Source organism: Hemitrygon akajei, chromosome 3 (assembly GCF_048418815.1).
Source record: "Hemitrygon akajei chromosome 3, sHemAka1.3, whole genome shotgun sequence".
NCBI classification, from domain to species: Eukaryota; Metazoa; Chordata; class Chondrichthyes; order Myliobatiformes; family Dasyatidae; genus Hemitrygon; species Hemitrygon akajei.
In genome coordinates, this window is record NC_133126.1 from 32,084,589 (window position 1) to 32,105,334 (window position 20,746).

The following is a 20,746-nucleotide window of genomic DNA, read 5'->3' on the forward strand; positions in this document are numbered from 1 at the left end:
ATCTTTTCTACATCTGAACCCAAGGGGGATCAATATCCTTGTGGGCAGGTTTGCTAGAGCTGTTGAGGAGGGTTTAAACTAATTTGACAGGGGAGTGGGAACTGGAGAGGTAAGGCTGAGGATGGGGCAGTTGGTATGCAAGTAGATGCAGTGTGTAGAGAGGCTATGAGGGAGGACAGGCAGATGATAGAAACTTTATTGATCCCAAACAAAATGACAGTGTCACAGTAGCGTTACAAGTGCGCAGATATACAAATATACAAGAAAGAATACCTCAGTCTAACAGGAGGGAGTCAACACTTCCCCAGCTACAGGTTGACTCATTATAGAGGGTAAGAGTGACCTCATATAGTGTTCGTTGGAGCAGCACAGTTGTCTTAGTCTATTACTAAAAGTGCTCCTCTGTTCAGTCCAGGTGACATGCAGAGGGTGAGAAATGTTGTCCAGAGTTGCCAGGATTTTCTGTAGGGTCCTTTGTTCTGCCACAGCTCCAATGTGACCAGTTTGACTCCTATAACAGAGCCAGCCTTTCTAATCAGTTTATTGAGCCTGTTGGCATCACCTGTGTTGATGCCATTGCCCCAGCACCACTGCATAGAAGGTTGTACTGGCAAAAACAGACTGGTAGAACATGTGAAGGAGAGGTCTGCATACTCCAAAAGATCTCAGTCTCCTCAGGAAGTAGAGGCGACTCTGGTCCTTCTTGTACACAGCCTCTGTGTTGGTGCTCCACTCAAGTCTGTCATCCAGGTGCACCCCCAGGTACTTGTAGGTCCTCACCATCAATAGTAACCATGAGCAGTGCAGGCTTAGTCTTCCTAAAGTCGATCAACATCTCCTTTGTCATACTGATGTTGAGCTGCAGGTGATTCAGTTTGCACCATTTGACAAAGTCCTCCACTAGGGCCCTGTATTCATCCTCCCTTTGTACACCCAACTATTGCTGATTCATCAGAATTTCTGCAGATGACGTGACTCAATGTTGTATCTAAAGTCCGAGGTACACAGGAAGGGAGCAAATACAGTTCCCTGAGGGGTCCCTGCGCTGCTAATAGCCATGTCTGACACACAGCTCTGAAGCCACACAAACTGTGTCTACCAGTCAGGTCGTCCATTATCCAGGATACAATGGAGGTGCCAACCTGCACTGAATGGAGTTTCTCCCCCAGCAATGAGGTCTGTATGGTATTGAAGGCATTTGAGAAATGAAAAACCATGATCCTCACGCCCTGCTTATCCAGATGGGAGTCTTCTCTGTTCAGCAGGTAGATGACAGCGTCATCAACTCCAACGTGCTTCTGGCAGGCAAACTGCAGGGGATGGAGGGCTGATCTGACCAGAGGCTGGAGGTGAGCCAGGACCAATCTCTTGAGGGTCTTCATGATGTGTGAGGTCAGGGCCACTGGATGGTAGACATTGAAGACTTTCAGTCAGCCCTTCCTGGATACTGTGACCACATTGATGTTTTCCAGGCTGAGACTTAGATTTAGAGTGTACAGAGAACTCTACACTCTCATTTTTCAATCTTTTTATTGATTTTCAAATAAAGAATATACAAATCAGAGGAAGAGTTTAGCAAACAGAAAATATAAAAGACATATAAACAGCAATAATAAAAACAGAAAGTATATAATGTCAAAATCAGATAGGTAAAATGTTACGCTGTTGTATATACAATAGTAAAAAAAACTACAACTCATAGCAATCATAAAAAATAGATTGGGAATTTTATTTGATAAAGGGAAAAAACCCCCACTAACTAAACTGAAACAAAAAAAAAGAGAAAGAAAAAAGAAAGAAAAGAAAGATTGGGCAGTCCAATTGAGGATAAAATTTAAAAAAAGAGAGAGAGGAAAAAAACATCCTTCCAGTCATCTCTGAACCTTCATGGATAAGGATTTTCCCAAAGAGAATAAAGAAAAATAAATAAATAAAAAATAAATTAAATCATGTGAAAATATTGAATAAAGGGTCGCCAGACTTGTTCAAAATTAAAGGATGTATCAAATGTCCGGCTTCTAATTTTCTCCAAGCTTAGACATGACATAATGGAGGAGAGGCAATAAAAAACAGTACGTGGGTTAGATTCTTTCCAGTGAGGTAAGATAGCTCTCCTAGCCAGTAAAGTTGAAAAGGCTATCACATGTTGAGCGGAAGCAGACACTTTGCTTGCTTCCTCTGGAATAATCCCAAAAATTGCTGGAAGTGGATTAGGTTGAACATCCACATCAATAACTTTAGATAATACACTCTACACTCTCAGCACACCCCTTCAGGACCCTGGGGTTCACACCATCCGGTCCCAATGCTTTGAGTCTGAGTTTCCCCAGAGCCCTTCTCACCTCCTCAGTAGTGAAGCTGAGTCCATGATATGGGGGGGGGGGGGGGGTTGGTGGAAGGTGGGGACTGGGAGAGGTGAAGATTGGGACAATAGCAGTTGGTATGTGGAGGTGTGGATGGGAGGTGCAGGGGAAGGAGGGGTGTAGACAGTGGTAGCCTGTGTTGTTCATCCACGTGTTGAACTGGAGGGGAGGCGTTGGTGCTGAGGGAGCCTTGGGTGCCTTGGCACCTGGACTGGTGTGCTGAGGGAACAAGGCCTTTGACAAGGTGCCACGCATGAGGCTACTTAAGACAAGAGCCCATGGTGCTACAGGAAAGATACTAGCATGACTGACTAGCAGGAGGCAAAGTGTGGGAACGAAAGGAGCCTTTTCTGGTTGGCTGTGGGTGACTAGTGGCTTTGTGCAGGGGTCGATGTTGGGATCGTTTCTTTTCATGTTGTATGTCAGAGATTTGGATTACAGAATCAGAATCAGAATCAGGTTTATTATCACCGGCATGTGACGTGAAATTTGTTAACTTAGCAGCAGCAGCAGTTCAAAGCAATACAAAATCTAGCACAGAGAGAGAGAAAAAATAATAATAAATAAAATAAAACATAATAATAAATAAACAAGTAAATCAACTACATATATTGAATGGATTTTTAAAAATTTGCAAAGACAGAAATAGTGTATATTTTAAAAAATGAGGTAGTGTCCAAAGCTTCAATGTCCATTTAGGAATCAGATGGCAGAGGGGAAGAAGCTGTTCCTGAATTGCTGAGTGTGTGCCTTCAGGCTTCTGTACCTCCTACCTGATGGTAACAGTGAGAAAAGGGCATGCCCTGGGTGCTGGAGGTCCTTAATAATGGATGCTGCCTTTCTGAGAACATCACTCCCTAAAAATGCCCTGGGTACTTTGTAGGCTAGTACCCAAGATGGAGCTGACTAGATTTACAACCTTCTGCAGCTTCTTTTGGTCCTATGCAGTAGTCCATCCATACCAGACAGTGATGCAGCCTGTCAGAATGCTCTCCACGGTGCAACTATAGAAGTTTTTGAGTGTATTTGTTGACATGCCAAATCTCTTCAAGCTCCTAATAAAGTATAGCTGCTGGCTTCCCTTCTTTATAACCACATCGATATGTTGGGACCAGGTTAGATCCTCAGAGATCTTGACACCCAGGAACTTGAAGCTGCTCACTCTCTCCACTTCTGATCCCTCTATGAGGATTGGTATGTTTTCCTTCATCTTACCCTTCCTGAAGTCCATAATCAGCACTTTCGTCTTACTGACATTGAGTGCCAGGTTGTTGCTGTGACACTACTCCACTAGTTGGCATATCTCACTCCTGTACGCCCTCTTGTCACCACCTGAGATTCTACCAACAATGGTTGTATCGTCAGCAAGTTTATAGATGGTATTTGAGCTATGCCTAGCCACACAGTCATGTGTATATAGAGAGTAGAGCAGTGTGCTAAGCACACACCCTGAGTTGCGCCACTGTTGATCGTCAGCGAGGAGGATATGTTATCACCAATCCGTACAGATTGTGGTCTTCCAGTTAGGAAGTCAAGGATCCAATTGCAGAGGAAGGTACAGAGGCCCAGGTTCTGTAACTTATCAATCAGGGTTGTGCAAATTATGGTATTAAATGCTGAGCTATAGTTGATGAACAGCATCCTGACGTAGGTGTTTGTGTTGTCCAGGTGGTCTAAAGCCATGTGGAGAGCCATTGAGATTGCATCTGCCGTTGACCTATTGTGGCGACGGGCAAATTGCAATGGGTTCAGGTTTTTGCTGAGGCAGGAGTTCAATCTAGTTATGACCAACCTCACAAAGCATTTCATCACTGTCGATGTGAGTGCTACTGGGCGATAGTCATTAAGGCATCCCACATTATTCTTCTTAGGCACTGGTATGATTGTTACCTTTTTGAAGCAAGTGGGAACTTCCGCCTGTAGCAATGAGAGGTTGAAAATATCCTTGAATACTCCTGCCAGTTGGTTGGCACTCATTTTCAGAGCCTTACCAGGTACTCCATTGGGACTTTCCGCCTTGCGAGAGTTCACTCTCTTTAAAGTCAACCTAACATCGGCCTCTGAGACGGAGATCAGAGGGTCATCAGGTGCAGCAGGGACCTTCTCAGCTGTAGTTGTGTTCTCCCTTTCAAAGCGTGCATAGAAGGCGTTGAGTTCATCTGGTAGCGAAGCATCGCTGCCATTCATTTTCGGGCTTCACTTTGTAGGAAGTAATGTCTTGCAGACCCTGCCAGAGTTGCTGTGCATCTGATGTCGTCTCCAAACTCGAAATTGTGGAGTACAAAATTGTCTCTGTGTGGTAAACTACATATACCTGTCTGGACACGCCCCCTGCTAACTGCTCCTGTGGCTCCTCCCACTGACCCCGGTATAAAGGCGATTGAGGCCTGAGCCTGGCCCTCAGTCTCCAGGATGTAGTATGGTGGTCAACTACTGCTTGTTTTTTCTTCCAGTCAATAAAAGCCGATATCTCGCCTTCACGTCTCAGAGAGAGTTATTGATGGTGCATCACTCTTGGCCCTTGAATTTTGGCCAAGTTTGCAGACACTAAGCAGATAGGTGGAGAGGAAGGTAGTGCTGAGAAAACAGGGAGGCTAAAGAACACTTACACAGATTGGGAGAATGGGCAAAGAAGTGGCAGATGGAATATAGTGTCGGGACGTGTATGGTCATGCACTTTGGATCAGAAATAAAGAGATGCAAAGGGTCTTGGGAGCCCTTGTGCAGGATTCCCTGACGGTTAACTTGCAGGTTGAGTTGATGGTAAGGAAGGCAAATGCAATGTTGGCATTCATTTTGAGAAAATTAGGAAGTGTGTAGTGCTGAGGCTGTATAAGGCATTGTTTAGACTGCACTTTAAGTATTGTGAACTGTTCTGGTACTCTTATCTAAGATGTGCTCTTATCTAATCGATGTGCTGACATTGGAGAGGGTACAAAGGAAGTTCACAAGAATGATTCTGGGAATGAAAGGGTTAATATATGAGGCGTATTTGGTAGCTCAAGACCTGTACTCGCTGGAGTTTAGAGGAATAAGGGGGAGAAGTCTCATTGAAACCTATCAAATAGTGTAAAACCTAGATAGAGTGGATGTGAAGAGGGTGCTTCCTATAATGGGGGAGTCTAGTACCAGAGGGCACAGCCTCCGAATAGAGGGATGTCCATATCAAACAGATGAGGAGGAATATCTTTAACAAGGGGATGGTGAAACTGTGGAATTCATTGCTAATGATGGCTGTGGAGGCCGAGTGATTGAGTATCCTTGAAGTGGAGGTTGATAGGATCTTGATTAGCCAGGGCATCAAAATTTATGGGGAGAAGGTAGGAGAATGGATTGAGAGAGATAATAAATCAGCCATGACGTATGGTGGAACAAACTTGATGGGCTGAATGGCCTAATTCTACTGTAACATCATATGGTCTTATACATGTGGAAAAGTGTACAGTTTATGTTTAACATCTCGATTTCACAGTTTTAAATGGGTGTTTCTAGCTGCTAAAATTGGGTACTAATTGAATCATTAGTCATGGTAGTTGAACAGCCCTCGAGTTTTCTGGCAAACATGGAGACTTGGCTGAGAGGAGGGGTAGGGAAATGGAAGAGGGAGTTAGTGTTGAATGCAAACAGGATCTGCGTTATTAAAAAGAGAGAGTGTGTTCTCTGAAAAGGGATGCGGACTCTTAAAGATAATTGTCTCCTCTAACTCTGCGTTGTGCAAGGTCCAAAATGGCACAGATAACGGCAGCACTATTACAAAATGACATACTAAGATCCCAAAGAAAGAAATGCTGGATGGGACAACTTATGCCTCTACAGAAGAGCACGAGTCCCAAAATTGACATTGCATTCGGGTAAAGTAAGGAGTTTAGATTCAGTTATCTGTCAATGCATGTTTCATGAAAACATACATTGAAATGTGTCCCTTGTGTTAAAGGCAACACAACCTAAAGCTGGGAAATGTCACCATAGCAAATTAGAGATGCCAACATAGCATGCTCACGAAGATCAGCAGGAGCAATAATAACAATAGCAGCAATAAAACTCCCCTCTTTCCTCCCTCCCACCCTCCCACTCACACTCACAGGCCGTCCTCTAGCCCCAGGACATCTCATCTAAAAAAAGCATTTCCATCACTAGAGCACACCCTCGGCATCACACCTGAACTGCAGCCTGGACTAGGTGCCTGGCCAGGGAATTAAACCCTAAGCTTTCTGATTTGGCAGCAGAACAAAGAGTCATGGCTGAACAAAATGCTCTGGCTCCAGACATGGAGGCTGGGAACATCTTCTCACTGACTATCAACACTGGCGCGCCTCAAGGACGCATGCTTAGCCTGCTGCTCTACTCTCCTCTCAGTTGTGTGGCTAGGCACAGCCCAAATGCCATCTATAAATTTGCCAGCAAACGACTATTGTTGGCAGAATTTCAGTTGGTGACAAGGAGGTGTACAGCAATGGGATAGGTCAGCTGGCTGAGTGGTGCCACAATGTTAACTTTGCACTCAATGTCAGTAAGATCAATGAACTGATTGTGGGCTTCAGGAAGGGGAAGTTGAGGGAACACACACCAGTCATTATTGAGGGGTGAGCAGTTTCAAATTCCCAACATTGGGCCCAATATATTGATGCAATTGCAAAAAAGGCACTATTTCATTAGGAGTTTGAGGAGAGTTGGTATATCGCCAAAGACACTCACAGATTTCTACAGATGTACCATGAAGAGATCTCTAACTGCTTGTGTCACTGTTTGCATGGAAGATCTAATAAAGGTGCAGAAGGTTATAAACTCAGCTAGGTCCATCGTGGGCACTAGCCTCCCCAGCAGCGAGGACACCTTCTAAAGGTGGAACCTCAAAAAAGTAGCATCCATCATTAAGGACCTCCATCACCCAGGACATGCCTTCTTATCATTGCTACCATCAAGGAGGAGGTATAGGAGTGTGAAGACACACTCAAAGACACACTACTGCCACAAATTTCATGACATTTGCCCATGATATTAAACCTGATTCTGATTCAGATTCTTATTGAACCGTTGTTTGAACACAGGAACGCACAGAAATAGAAGCAGGAGCAGGATTTTAAATAAGATCATGGACGATCTACACTGGCCTCTGCTCATCTTCTGCATCAACTTCCTATAGTCCTCATTCTCTGATCTTTTAAAAACTTACTTTCACCTTAAATACTTCTAATCATCTCACCTCCATAATCCTCTGAATTCAGAGTTTCATCATTCTCTGTGAAAAGAAATTTTAAATGGTGTTTTAAATGACCAGTTGTCTAAATATCTTCCATTGTATACAGTAATTTTACAGATAGCAAAAGTGGTGATAAGACTTATCCAATTAAATTATTCCAAACATGTTCAGATTTAATTTTGAAATGCAGATCCTGGTTCTGAGAGTGAGGTAGTTAATTAAAATACTTATATTTCATTGGAATAAATGTTGAGTGAGCATTTTTAACTACTTGATAAATTTATCGCTTCACGTTGATTTCCTCTGCAGGCAGCTGGCCTTTGTTAGATGAGGCTGGTGGGGGGGGGGAGATTATTTTTGCTGTTATGAGAGGAGAGCTGACATTCAGAACATCCCTCGCATGGACTGGCTGATTTCAGTTTACGGCCTCCAGGGCAATGACACATATGAATTTTTATACTATCAGTTGAACTCTACTAACAGCTTAGATTCATGAAGCTAAACATTTTCAATGGTCAAGTCTCTGGCATTAGAATCATACTTAATTTCCACAGGAAAAATTTTAAAATGATGGTCATATTGGAATGAAAGTACATCCTGTTGGAGCAGAATATTATATTAGAGACATGTACAATCTACTCCAACTTAAAAGCAGAGGCTGCCTATGGCCAGAAATGATATGAATGCACAGACTGGGAGCAGGAATTGTCCACTCAACCCTGGAGCCTGCTCCACCACTTAATAAGATTTTGTTGATCAGATTAACTTCATCTCTCCATCCCTGCCTTTCACTCCCTTTATAAATCTTATAACCTTTACCTTAAAGTAATTCAAAGACTCCACTACCCATTGAAGATGAGAGTTGCAAAGGCATACAAGAATGTTGATTTTCTTGTGGCTAACTCATTATTATACAGAGACTTTTCACCTTTCACCCTTGACCCATAATCTCTCATTCTAGTCCCACCCACACTCAGTGGAAAATGCCTGATGTTGGGTCCCAACCTGAAATTTTGACTGACACCTTCTGAATGATCTGCTAAGTTCTTCCAGTGTACTTTGCCCTACTGTCTGAACAACTTTGGACAGTGAATGCTGGAACTACTCACTAAGGTGGACAGAGTTTGCGGGGAGAGATGTGCTGCTGATACTCAGGTCAATGGTCTCTTATGGTGGAAGGGATCATTCATCTGTGACATTAGCTCTGGTTTCCCCTCCAAGGATGTTACCTGGCCTGATGAGATTTTCCAGTAAATCCTGATGTTGTTTTTGATTTCCAGCATCTGCGGTTTTTTTTCTACTTCGGAATCCCTGGCCAGTTCTAACGTACCTCAGAGTCCCTTTCTCCACAAGTGCTGCCTGACCTGTTAGGTTTTGGCATTCTCACCTTTCCTTTCAGATTTCCAGTAGCTCCTGTGTTCTTTATCTGAGTTAGGGCAACTTTTTCTCCTCTCCTCTCCTTTGTCACCCCCTCACAACAGACAACAGTCTCTGGCTTTCTTTTCTTCTCAGCTTCCAGCCTCTTAGAGTTGTTTCCTCTGGTCTCCTCCCCCACCCCCACATGCCTGTTCCTACTTCTGGAGAAAAGGTCAACAACATGAAATATTACGAGGGGTGATTGATAAGTTCGTGGGCTAAGGTAGAAGGAGTCAATTTTAGAAAACCTAGCACATTTATTTTTCAACATAGTCCCCGCCTACATTTATACACTTAGTCCAGCAGTCGTGGAGCATACGGATCTTGGACTTCCAGAAAGTGTCCACAGCAGGGGTGATTGATAAGTTTGTGGCCTAAGGTAGAAAGAGATGAGTTATACAGCTCTCGTTACATGCACATGCAGGTTAACCCTTTGAGTGATTATGCAGAAAGTTTGAAGTAACAACTCATCTCCTTCTACCTCAGGCCACAAACTTACCAATCACCCCTTATGTGTTATTAACTGATGAGTTATTAACTTCAAAATTTCTGCATAATCACTCAAAGAGTTGACCTGCATGTGCATGTAACGAGAGCTGTATAACTCATCTCCTTCTACCTTAGGCCACGAACTTATCAATACATACTTCTGTTTCTTCCTGCACAGAGGCTTCCTATCCTGCTGACTATTTCCACCATGTTCTGCTTTCATTTCAGATTTACAGAGTCAGTAGTACTTTTCTTTTCAAATTCAGCATTCACAGTGTATCCCTAATTGATGTGAAGAGAATGGTACAGACAGTGGAACTGCTGCTACCTGCATATTGGAAGAATTTGCATTCTGCTGTTTGCAGCTAATTGGAGACCAGAGGGCACAGCTCCGAATAGAAGGATGCCCCTTTAGAACAGAGATGAGGAGGAATTCCTTTAGCCTAAGAGTGGTGAACCTATGGAATTCATTGACACAGATGGCTGTGGAGACCAGGTCATTGGGATATTTAAAGCAGAATTTAATAGGTTTTTGGTTAGTAAAGATGTCAAGGGTAACATGGAGAAGGTACGGGAATAGGATTGAGAGGGATAATAAATCAGCCATGATGGAATGGCAGAGCAGACTTGATGGGCTGAATGGCCCAATTCTACTCCTATGTCTCGTGGAGAATATTGCCAAAGAGACAAACAAACAAAGCAGACCATTTTGTTCTGAAACATTATATATTCTCATTCTCTCTAAAATTCCTCCTACTGAGGCCATGTTATGACTTGGATAGGAAGGGGGGCGGTTGGGGAGGATCAGTCCCAAATGTCCGTCTGGTGTAATCATTGCTTACTCTATCCCATTTTGGATTTTAGCAATCTGTTCTTCCTTTGGGTCTGTGCCAGCACGATTGCACAGCGAGTGCAGTTGCTGCCTCACAGCCCCAGGCTCAATCCTGCTGCCTGGGAGAAGTTTGCAAGTTCTCTTTGCGACAGTGTGAGTTTTCTCCTAAAGACGTGCAGGTTGGGAGATTAGTTAGTTACCATAAATTGTGCCTTGTTTGCTGTAGAATCGGGGAATTGTGATGAATATGAGGGGGAGAATAAATTAGGATCTGTGCAAACGGCTGTTTGATAGTCAGCACTGATAGAGTGGGAAGAAGAGCCTATATTTATCATTGCCTTGGTGCCTCTAAACCAAAATTAGGATATGGATGACGATAGAATCATGAGTCAAACCCATGACAAGCACTCTTTGAGATGATGCACCATTCACAAATCTCAAGGTTATACATAGTATACATTAACAATAAACGTACTTTGAACTTTGATTCAAATTATGTTCTTCACAGCCTTTCATTCAGAGGCAGAAACAGTGCACTGCTCTGACACAGGATTGTATTAATAGTGTTTATTTAAAGATGCACATCGCATTACATGTCAAACATTTTTAAGGATTGTATCAATATTTGCTTGATAAGATATCTTCTGTAGGTTGCTCTGGATACAACATAATGTGCAGACATTCTGTCCTACCCATCAGTCATGGGATGATAATACATTCAATTAATTTAATTTTTACATTATATAACCTCAGTTTATACACATAAATCCACATCAAGTGCCATTCACAGTGCATTAGGTCACATTCATCCTACAATTTTTCTAGATATGCATTTGAATAAATATTTATTGCATGACTTTTACAATTTACACAAGATATTGCCATTTTTCTAAGAGAATATATAGATTAACTTAGAAATTGAAACTGTATTGAAATTGTACTTAATTGCTTGGGATAAATCGTACTTGGGTCCAATGAAGTCTCATGGTCGCTATGGAGATCAATGCACTGTGTTCCTATCCCACAACCAGGCCTATGCTAGTCTATTCATTTTGAACCAATACAAATTAGCTCTTGAGTGAAATATAAATATAGCAGAACTGAGTACAGGCCAGCATTTGTATAGTACCTCATCAAATAAGTTACTTTCAAAATACAATCATTACTGTTCTGAAGTAAAATGCACCACACTGCAAGATTGTACGAGCAGGTAGGGAAATAAAGGATCAGTGAATTTGTAATGGTTAAGGGAGAACGTTGACCAGGATACCTTCTTCCTCTTCCACTCCTGATGCTAAGGGATGGTTTACTCCAATATAAACTGGCAGGAAGTTTCTTACATTGGAATGATAGATATTCCTGATCCTGTAACCTGGAACACTGGATCAGTGGTGCAAATAAAGAGAAACTGAGCAACTATAAGATAGAAATGCCCTAAAATACTTCCGCTTGTTCGCTAGATTGAGGGATCCAATGAAGCCAGAGGCAGGACCAGGAAACCTACTCCAGAAGCTGATCATACAGCATTTCTTCAGAACTACTCCAGGATATCAGCTGAAGTGCAAACCCAGAGCCTGGGGTAGAGCCACTGCCTACCATTGCAGAGTTTATAAAAAACATGGCCGACCGTGTCAAACTGAAGTTGACAACTAGAGGCTACACTGGCAATGTTTTATTCAATAGAATTTTATTTTCCAAAGAAATGTTTGCTGATAATTGATCTCACACAAATGGCGTAGACTCCAAATGGGCTTTAATCTTAAAAAGAAAATATTTGTCAAAGTCTTTATTGTGAGGAACACAAGTGAAAAGGAAGGTACTATGCATCTCGTTCACCATATCGTACCTATGAAGTGTGGTTTCACAAGTGGCCATCGGTTCTTGCTACGGAGATGCAAGCTTTTTTTTTCCCAATTCTGTTGTTTGTCAATTAAAAATATTGCTGAGACAAGTATTCAATATTATTCTAGTGCTGAAAACCCATCTGGAAACAATTTCCCTAGTAACTGTCATTTACAGTCACCACCAAAAATTCAAATAAAGGTCTGTACCAAGTTATAAGGATTCTATAGGACAGCCTTAACAACAGTACAAATCCAAAACAGGAAACTGATCACAGGCTCTGATATAATAACATTATTGACATGTTTTATTTAATGACTGAGGTTAATTTTTTAACTTTATAGAAATATTCCATATTTAATTTTGAAAACAGAATCTAAAAGCCATGAACATTCATTCCTATGTAACCCTTAACCCATTAAAAATACCTCAAAAGGAAATATATAAGACACACACACTTTAGCTCAGTTCAGTAATATTTCTTTTATCATGCACACTTTCATTGTCAGTCTTCCAACATCAAATTGGCTCCAACCTGCTACAAATGATTTTAATTTAGGCTAAAGAAAAAGGATAGTACATCAGATGTCGTGCACCTCCCTTCCACACAAACATGCCGATTGGGTTTCTGGTCTCACTCAATGTAAGCTGAAGAGTTTAAACGGTTATAGAACGCAGAGGGTAATTCTTCGCACTCATCTGAGATATTACTTAGATCACTCTAAATGCCAACTGTCCATACAATTACAACAGAACCGTTTTACTGAAGCTGAGAGTATTATCTCATTCTCAGCTTACTGTGAAGCACAAGGTTGACAGATTTGATGGGGAGGGGGTGGGTCTAAGTTTAGCGGTCACCTGGGATTTGATTCACTTTGATGGACAGGTCATTTGCACAATTCTGTGCTTTTGGCCACTGCCTGACCTATAGATGGCAGGGGAATCTGCTGACCGAACTTTTTAAGGTATGATACCAGATGTTGAGCGTAGTAGCAACATCAACAGTTTGTGCAAGATAACTGTTGCAGTCAGGGTACTTGCATGTAACGAGTACTGATATAATTATAAAAATGACATCCTCTGTCTCCTTGAAAAGGATATATAAACTTGCCTACTAATTTGAATTGAGAGGCAATTTTATTGAATTTGGATCATTTCTAGTTATACGGCCAGTATTTTCATAATACCACCAGAATGGAACAGCTTGTACATGGAACACAGCAGAAGAGGTTGATCTAAAGAAGACTCAGTAGCGAAGAAGCTAAAATCTGAGGCAAAAACAAAAGATTCTAGAGCAGGGGTTCCCAAACTTTTTTAATGCCAAGGACCAATACCAGTAAGCAAGGGGTCCATGGGCCCCAGGTTGGGAAGCCCCATTCCAGAGACACTCAGTAGTTCGACATCTGTTGGGAGACACAAGTTGACATCACATGTTTTTTTCTGCAATACATCATACCATACACTTGGATAACTCTGGTTTTGGAAACTTCAGCAGCAATACAGAATACTCAAATGTATTAAAAACATCTAATAAAATACCCACTCTTTATATAACAATCTCTTAATAAACTCTCTTTTACAGCATTTAATTGAAATATCAATAGAATTCAGACAGAAAAATAGCTTTTTTTCCTTCCCACTCCCAATGCAATTTCAACAATTATCTTTCCTTTTACAGCGCATCCTTAATTATCATTCTCCTTTAGTTATAAACTTTACATTGTTGAGAATGCTCAAATACCTAATATAACTTTGGAAGTTAATTTATGGAAAAAATATCATTTATTTTGTAGGTTCCATGAAAATATAAGATTTCAACCTTTTCATTCCTTTTATCCCCAAAATTTGTCACTTATTTCAACAGCCATCCACAAAATGATGTTAATTTGGAAGTGAGATCAGGTAATTTGAATTGCTAAAAAGCAAAACAGAGAAAGACTACCAGCAATCTTCACACAAAGGTAAATTGTCACTTGCTGGTTTATGCCATCTCACCCTCCTACCCTGCTCATTCTCAGCTTCGTCTCTCTGCATTCAATTTCTTGCTAGTTTTCAAGGACTTGCCTGCTGTTGAGAAAATCAAACCAGATCACTGATGTTTGCCAGCTGCCACAAACAATTGATTGCTAATTCCTTAAGGGCAGCAAACTCAGATTAATAATTACGATTCACCCTGAATTAAATCCTTAGTTCCCTAGGTTTGGATGAGCCAGGAAACGAAGTGGACACGAGCGTCTTCAGATGCACGAGGTGCTGGTGGGCCTGCTGATTTCCTTCAGTGTCTCATGTCTTGCAAATGAAGGAGTGTGACTTGTTTGTGGATCTATAAATTACGAAGCGGGGTTGCCTCTGAGTTCAAGGTTATCCGTTCATTTCCTTTCTCTTTCTCATCAACTTGCCCTGCCCAGAACAGAACCTGAACAGGAGGGGATGAGTGAGGAGATAGTCAGGTGGCAGTAATTTGTGCTATTGGTTCTTGTAACTTTAATCTCCATTCTCTCCTTTCTGAGACTGCTGCACATATACAATTCCCATCTTTGACTGCAATGACCATAGGAGTAACTCAGAGATGAATTTAAAGACAGCTGTGGTTCGGTTGCCAGCATCCTTGCTTTCAAACCTCCATCTCCACAGCTAAGGAGGGGCACACTTGGCTTGGTGGTGTTGTGACACTGGGGAGGTGGGGCACTCCCAAAATAAAATTGGAATAAACTCACTGGAGTGAAGAGCACCGAGGGGGCATGATTGAGAAGTGCTGACAGTGTTAATGTTTGCAAGAGCTTTGTTCAGGGGGCATTATGCAATAAATCAAATAGAAATAAAATTACTCAAAATGTTATACTATATCTTTGAAATGAGAAGACTGTGAATGTTTAATAGTTGAACATATTTAAGGCTGAAATCAACAAGCTTCTGAACAGCTAAGGACGTTTGAAACAGAAAAGAGGATCAGACATGATCCAACTGAGAGGCAATCCCAGCTTGAGGGGGCTAAATCTTCTGGGAAGATTTTGGGTGTGTCTCATGAGCATAAAGATCAAGTTTAATGCACCAACACAGTTCTGAGAGGAAAACAAGTAAAACTTTGCACTATTAGATGGATGTAAAAGGCCTTGTGCATTGTACAGAGATTTTCTGCTGAGCTGATTTATCACTTGGTCTCCTTCTATAAAGCAGAATATATGGTCACTGTTGGATAGCTATTTGAGGGAGCTTTCTGTGCATAAATTATTTGCCACTTTTCCTACATTACAACAATGATCACTCTTTGCGGGTGGTTTATTGGCCGTAAAGAGCTTTGGGATGCTCTGAGAAAGATGTGAAAGGCACTTTATAAATCTGTGCCTTCATCTCACTCACAGTGGGAAGAGGGCAGGACTCATCACTCCACTGCTATTGTCATGATTAGACAATCACCACAAGGGCAATCATGAGGCCATTCCCAATAAACCCCATTCCATCATACTGCCCTTCATGAAACACTGACCAAATGAGACAATGCCGTCAGGTCAGTGGTTCCCAGCCCAATAAGCATTTATTTGCTGGTAATATCACAAGCTATGGATTGAGCTGTTCCCCTTTTTAAAAAAATAAATCACACCAGTGGTTGGGAACTTTTGTGAATCATAGCTAGCATTTTTACAAAGTGAGCAGAGATCCCCTTCCTGACATTTTCTCCCTCGGCAATAGCTCATGTTGGGGTTTTGTACTGTCATTTCCCCTCAGCTAACTTTAGTCAGCCATGACAGGACATCTACACAATCAGAAGGAGACACTCATTCCCCCTCTCCCCCCCTCCTCCAACACCAGTGAAACAACTGGTTGTCTAACTCAAGAATATATTTCAAAGGTGGAACTTCAAGAGTTATGTGGAGCTGTGATTATCACAAGTCAATCAGTAAATCATTCCTACAGGTTTACATTACAACATGGGCTGTTGAATCCTGTGAAAATATTGGGACGTGTGAGAATGGCTTTGATTATCTATATTTTGTAGACTTATTTGAAGTAAAATGCTAGTTTATAACACTAGCATGTGCAACTCCTGTGCACCTAGAGGACCAATTGGATTTTATCAATCCTCTAAATTCGTCCAGCAGGCAAGACCATAAATACTTAAATCAATAACCTGCAAAGTCAAAAAAAAAGTAACTGACTTTTCAATGTCCTATCATTCAGCTTTCAGCTTATCCATTTTATTGCCACAATACCAATAAGATGGACTGTGTTCACATTAAAATATAAAATGGCAGTATGAAAAGGCGCATCAGGATTCTTTACACACGGGAATTATTGTGCATTTGCAGACACTACGAGGGAGTTGCAATGCAAACTGATCACAGTTGTACAAAATGTGATAGTTTGCTTCAAAGACTCACGTGCCCTATCACTGTAAATAGGGTGCTAAGCAGCTGAGTAATAACACACTCATTGACAGGCAGGTTTAATTCTAGATATTTCTATCATGTAATATGTGCTTTACAGTAGAACAATTATATCTACATATATATTTAAAATTTATACGGTCATTTCACCACTTCCAGAACTGGCTTTTTGTTTAATTTGTAGCTTGCTAAAAGTCAAGTGATGATTTGCAGTTAAAATAGTTCCAAAAATCATTGTCAGTTTTACATTAAAATTGAAATATAAGATCAATAGGCATTTTTAAAGATGTTGCCAGTATAACAATTATGTCTACGTATATATTTAAATTCATATGCCCATTTCATCATTTTCTAGAATTGGCTTTCTTTTTAATTTGAAACTCACCAAAAGCCAAATGATGATTTATAGTCAAAAAGTAGCTTTAAAAACTGTTCTTAGTTTCATATTAAAACTGTAAATATAGGATCAATTAATAATAGGCATTTTTTAAGATATTGACATACCATATCTAGTTGTATGGCCTCTATTGGATTTGGAAGAAAAATCAATTTGCTCTTTGCCCTTTGCCTTTCATGCAGAAAGCAACCATTAAATGAGAAAATATATAAACTAAAGGGCTTGCATCCCTTTTCTTCAATTTTCCAAGTCAGTAAAAAAAAATCAAGAAGTCCCTACCTAGAGAATTCTGTTCCATGTGTTCACATTATGTGCAGTGATGATGGCATATACAGTAATATTTATATTGCCAAAATATCATAAAATGTTGATGGAACCATATTGCACCATATAATTCAGTTGAAGAGTGAGCTCATTCATGTTTATCACAGCAGGAACAAATGAATTAAAAATGTTACAATGTTCAGTTTTCATAAAAGAACTCTATCTTCAGTATGCTCTCTATATAGGTGTATATATTTATATATTAACATAGTATCAAAATACTATGAATCAAAATTCAAACTTAAAGTCGGCATATATGCTTTCCTATTAAAATGTACAAGTTTAGCATCTTCCTTCATTATTTAAGCTACATTCACCAAATATACAAATGATCTTGTTCAAGTTCACACAATTCCAATATATACTCTTTATGTTTCTGAACAAAAACAAAGACAGGCTTAAACATGTATTGTGGTCCCTACTGACAATTCGGTCAGGAAAGACTGCTTAACAAATTGCTTCCCACACATAATATGTGTGGTGAAGTCCTGTGAAATAAAAAATTGATCTGCAGCACTCGTGCTGTTGAACACATTGTAATTTTGTGCTCATATGAACAAGCAGGAGGCTGGAAAACAAACAGGAAATCCAGATGTGGAGACAAATTGCTAAACCACAGGCGTAATTCTTAAAAACTCCATAGGAGGGAGTGAGAGCTCCTTATTTGACTTCAGTGTACACCAATCAGTCAGCAGTCTTCTTTTCAAATAATAGTTTTGGCTCTGTGTGAAAGGCTGCTTTAACTTTCAAAATAGCCAAAAGAAAACATTCTTTATAAATCAAAGAAAGATACAATAGCAGCTTAAGAAGGTTCTTTTTCTTGATGGTATCCATTCACGCTCAGACATGCTTAAATGTTGGCTTGGCACATTGGCAAGTTGACAAACGTAAATACATTGAATTCAATCATGATTGAGAAACACAAGAAAATAACATAGAGGACCAGCACATAAATACCGAGCTTTTTATCCAATTTCCATCCATTCACGTGGATACCAGCCACCTGGAATCACAAACACCTGCAGTTACTACAGCAGAATTAAATACAGCCTCCTTATATACCGATAGCCGGTAGCTTTGAAGATTAGGAAACAAACAATATCTTCTAACTCAATACATGTAGTCTTCACGGAATTAGAGTTAAAATTAAAAAAACAAAGCAGAATGCAATGAAAGAATGTAAAATGCATCTATTATCTATTTTCCATTTTCCAAATGCTTCAGAGATGTAATTCTAACCAGCATTGAACATTTAGTAAAGAGTTCTGTTGAAATTGTGCCCACTGGGAAGCTGGCTTGGGCAATTCACCTCAGCTAATGACATCACGCACTGCACATTTAGGCATAAATTGGAGTCCATGATTTTTGTTAAAATCTGACAAAATGACTGGAAGCAGGAACAAGCAATAAAAATAAGCATAGAAACATAGAAAACAAACAGCACAATACAGGCCTTTCGGCCCACAAAGCTGTGCCTAACATGTCCCTACCTTAGAACTACCTAGGCTGTACACATAGCCCTCTATTTTTCTAAGCTCCATATAGCTATCCAGGAGTCTCTTAAAAGACCCTATCGTATCCGCCTCCACCACTACTGCCGGCAGCCCATTCCACGTACTCACCATGCTCTGCATAAAAAACTTACTCCTGACATCTCCTCTGTACCTACTTCCAAGCACCTTAAAACTGTGCCATCTAGTGCTAGCTATTTCAGCCCTGGGAAAAAGCCCCTAACTATCCACACGATCAACACCTCTCATCAGCTTATACACCTCTATCAGGTCACCTCTCATCCTCCATCACTCCGAGGAGAAAAGGCCAAGTTCACTCAACCTATTCTCATAAGGCATGCTCCCCAATCCAGGCAACATCCTTGTAAATCTCCTCTGCACCCTTTCTATGGTTTTCACTTCCTTCCTCTAGTGAGGCGACCAGAATTGAGCGCAGTACTCCAAGTTGGGTCTGACCAGGGACCTATATAGCTGCAACTGTACCTCTCGGCTCTTAAACTAAATCCCATGATCGATAAAGGCCAATGCACCATATGCCTTCTTAACCACAGAGTCAACCTGCGCAGCAGCTTTGAGTGTCCTATGAACTCGGACCCCAAGATCCCTCTGATCCTCCACACTGCCAAGAGTCTTACCATTAATCCGATATTCTGCCATCATATTTGACCTACCAAAATGAACCACCTCACACTTATCTGCATTGAACTCCATCAGCCACTTCTCAGCCTAGTTTTGCATCCGATCAATGTCCCTCTGACAACCCTCCATACTATCCACAACACCCCCAAACTTTGTGTCATCAGCAAATTTACTAACCCATCTCTCCACTTCCTCATCCAGGTCATTTATAAAAATCACAAGAAGTAGGGGTCCCAGAATAGATCCCTGAGGCACACCACTGGTCACTGACCTCCATGCAGAATATGACCAGTCTACAACCACTCTTTGCCTTCTGTGGGCAAGCCAGTTCTGGATCCATAAAGCAAGGTTCCCCTGGATCCCATGCCTCCTTATTTTCTCAATAAGCCTTGCATGGGGTACCTTATCAAATGCCTTGCTGAAATCCATATACACTACATCTACTGCTCTACCTTCATCAATGTGTTTAGTCACATCCTCAAAAAAATCAATTAGGCTCATAAGGCACAACCTGCCTTTAACAAAGCCATGGTGATTATTCCTAATCATATTATGCCTCTCCAAATGTTCATAAATCCGGCCTCTCAGGATTTTCTCCATCAACTTACCAACCACTGAGGTAAGACTCCCTGGTCTATAATTTCCTGGACTATCTCTACTCCCTTTCTTGAATAAAGGAACAACATCCACAACCCTCCAATCCTCCGGAACCTCTCCCGTCCCCATTGATGATGCAAAGGTTATCGTCAGAGGCTCAGCAATCTCCTCCCTCGTCTCCCACAGTAGCCTGGGGTACACCTCATCTGGTCCTGGTGACTTATCCAACTTGATGCTTTCCAAAAGCTCCAGCACATCCCCTTTCTTAATATCTACATTCTCAAGCTTTTCAGTCCACTGCAAGTCAACCCTATAATTGCCAAGATCCTTTGTCGTAGTGAATACTGAAGCAAAGTATTCATTAAGTACCTCCACTATCTCCTCCGGTTCCATACACACTTTTCCATTGTCACACTTGATTGGTCCTATTCTCTCATGTCTTATCTTCTTGCTCTTCACATACTTGTAGAATGCTTTGGGGTTTTCCTTAATCCTGTCCACCAAGGCCTTCTCATGGCCCCTTCTGGCTCTCCTAATTTCATTCTTAAGCTCCTTCCTGCTAGCCTCATAATCTTCTAGATTCATATCATTATCTTTTTTTTTCACCTTTCATATGCTCTTCTTTTCTTCTTGACTAGATTTACAACAGCCTTTGTGCACCACAGATCTTGTACCCTACCATCCTTTCCATGTCTTATTGGAACGTACCTACTTAGAACCCCACACAAGTATCCCCTGAACATTTGCCACA

General features: G+C 41.0%; 1 protein-coding gene across 1 annotated transcript in view; it reads right to left on the reverse strand.

Annotated features, from left to right (window-relative positions):
* Nucleotides 1–10,852: 10,852 nt before the first annotated feature.
* Nucleotides 10,853–20,746, reverse strand: part of LOC140724832 (sodium/potassium/calcium exchanger 4-like) — a 334,703-nt gene continuing 324,809 nt past the window's right edge. The window contains exon 16 of the mRNA XM_073039498.1: nt 10,853–18,251. Coding sequence (XP_072895599.1) covers nt 18,099–18,251 — 153 coding nt within the window. The 3' untranslated portion in view covers nt 10,853–18,098. The remainder of the gene's footprint in view (nt 18,252–20,746) is intronic.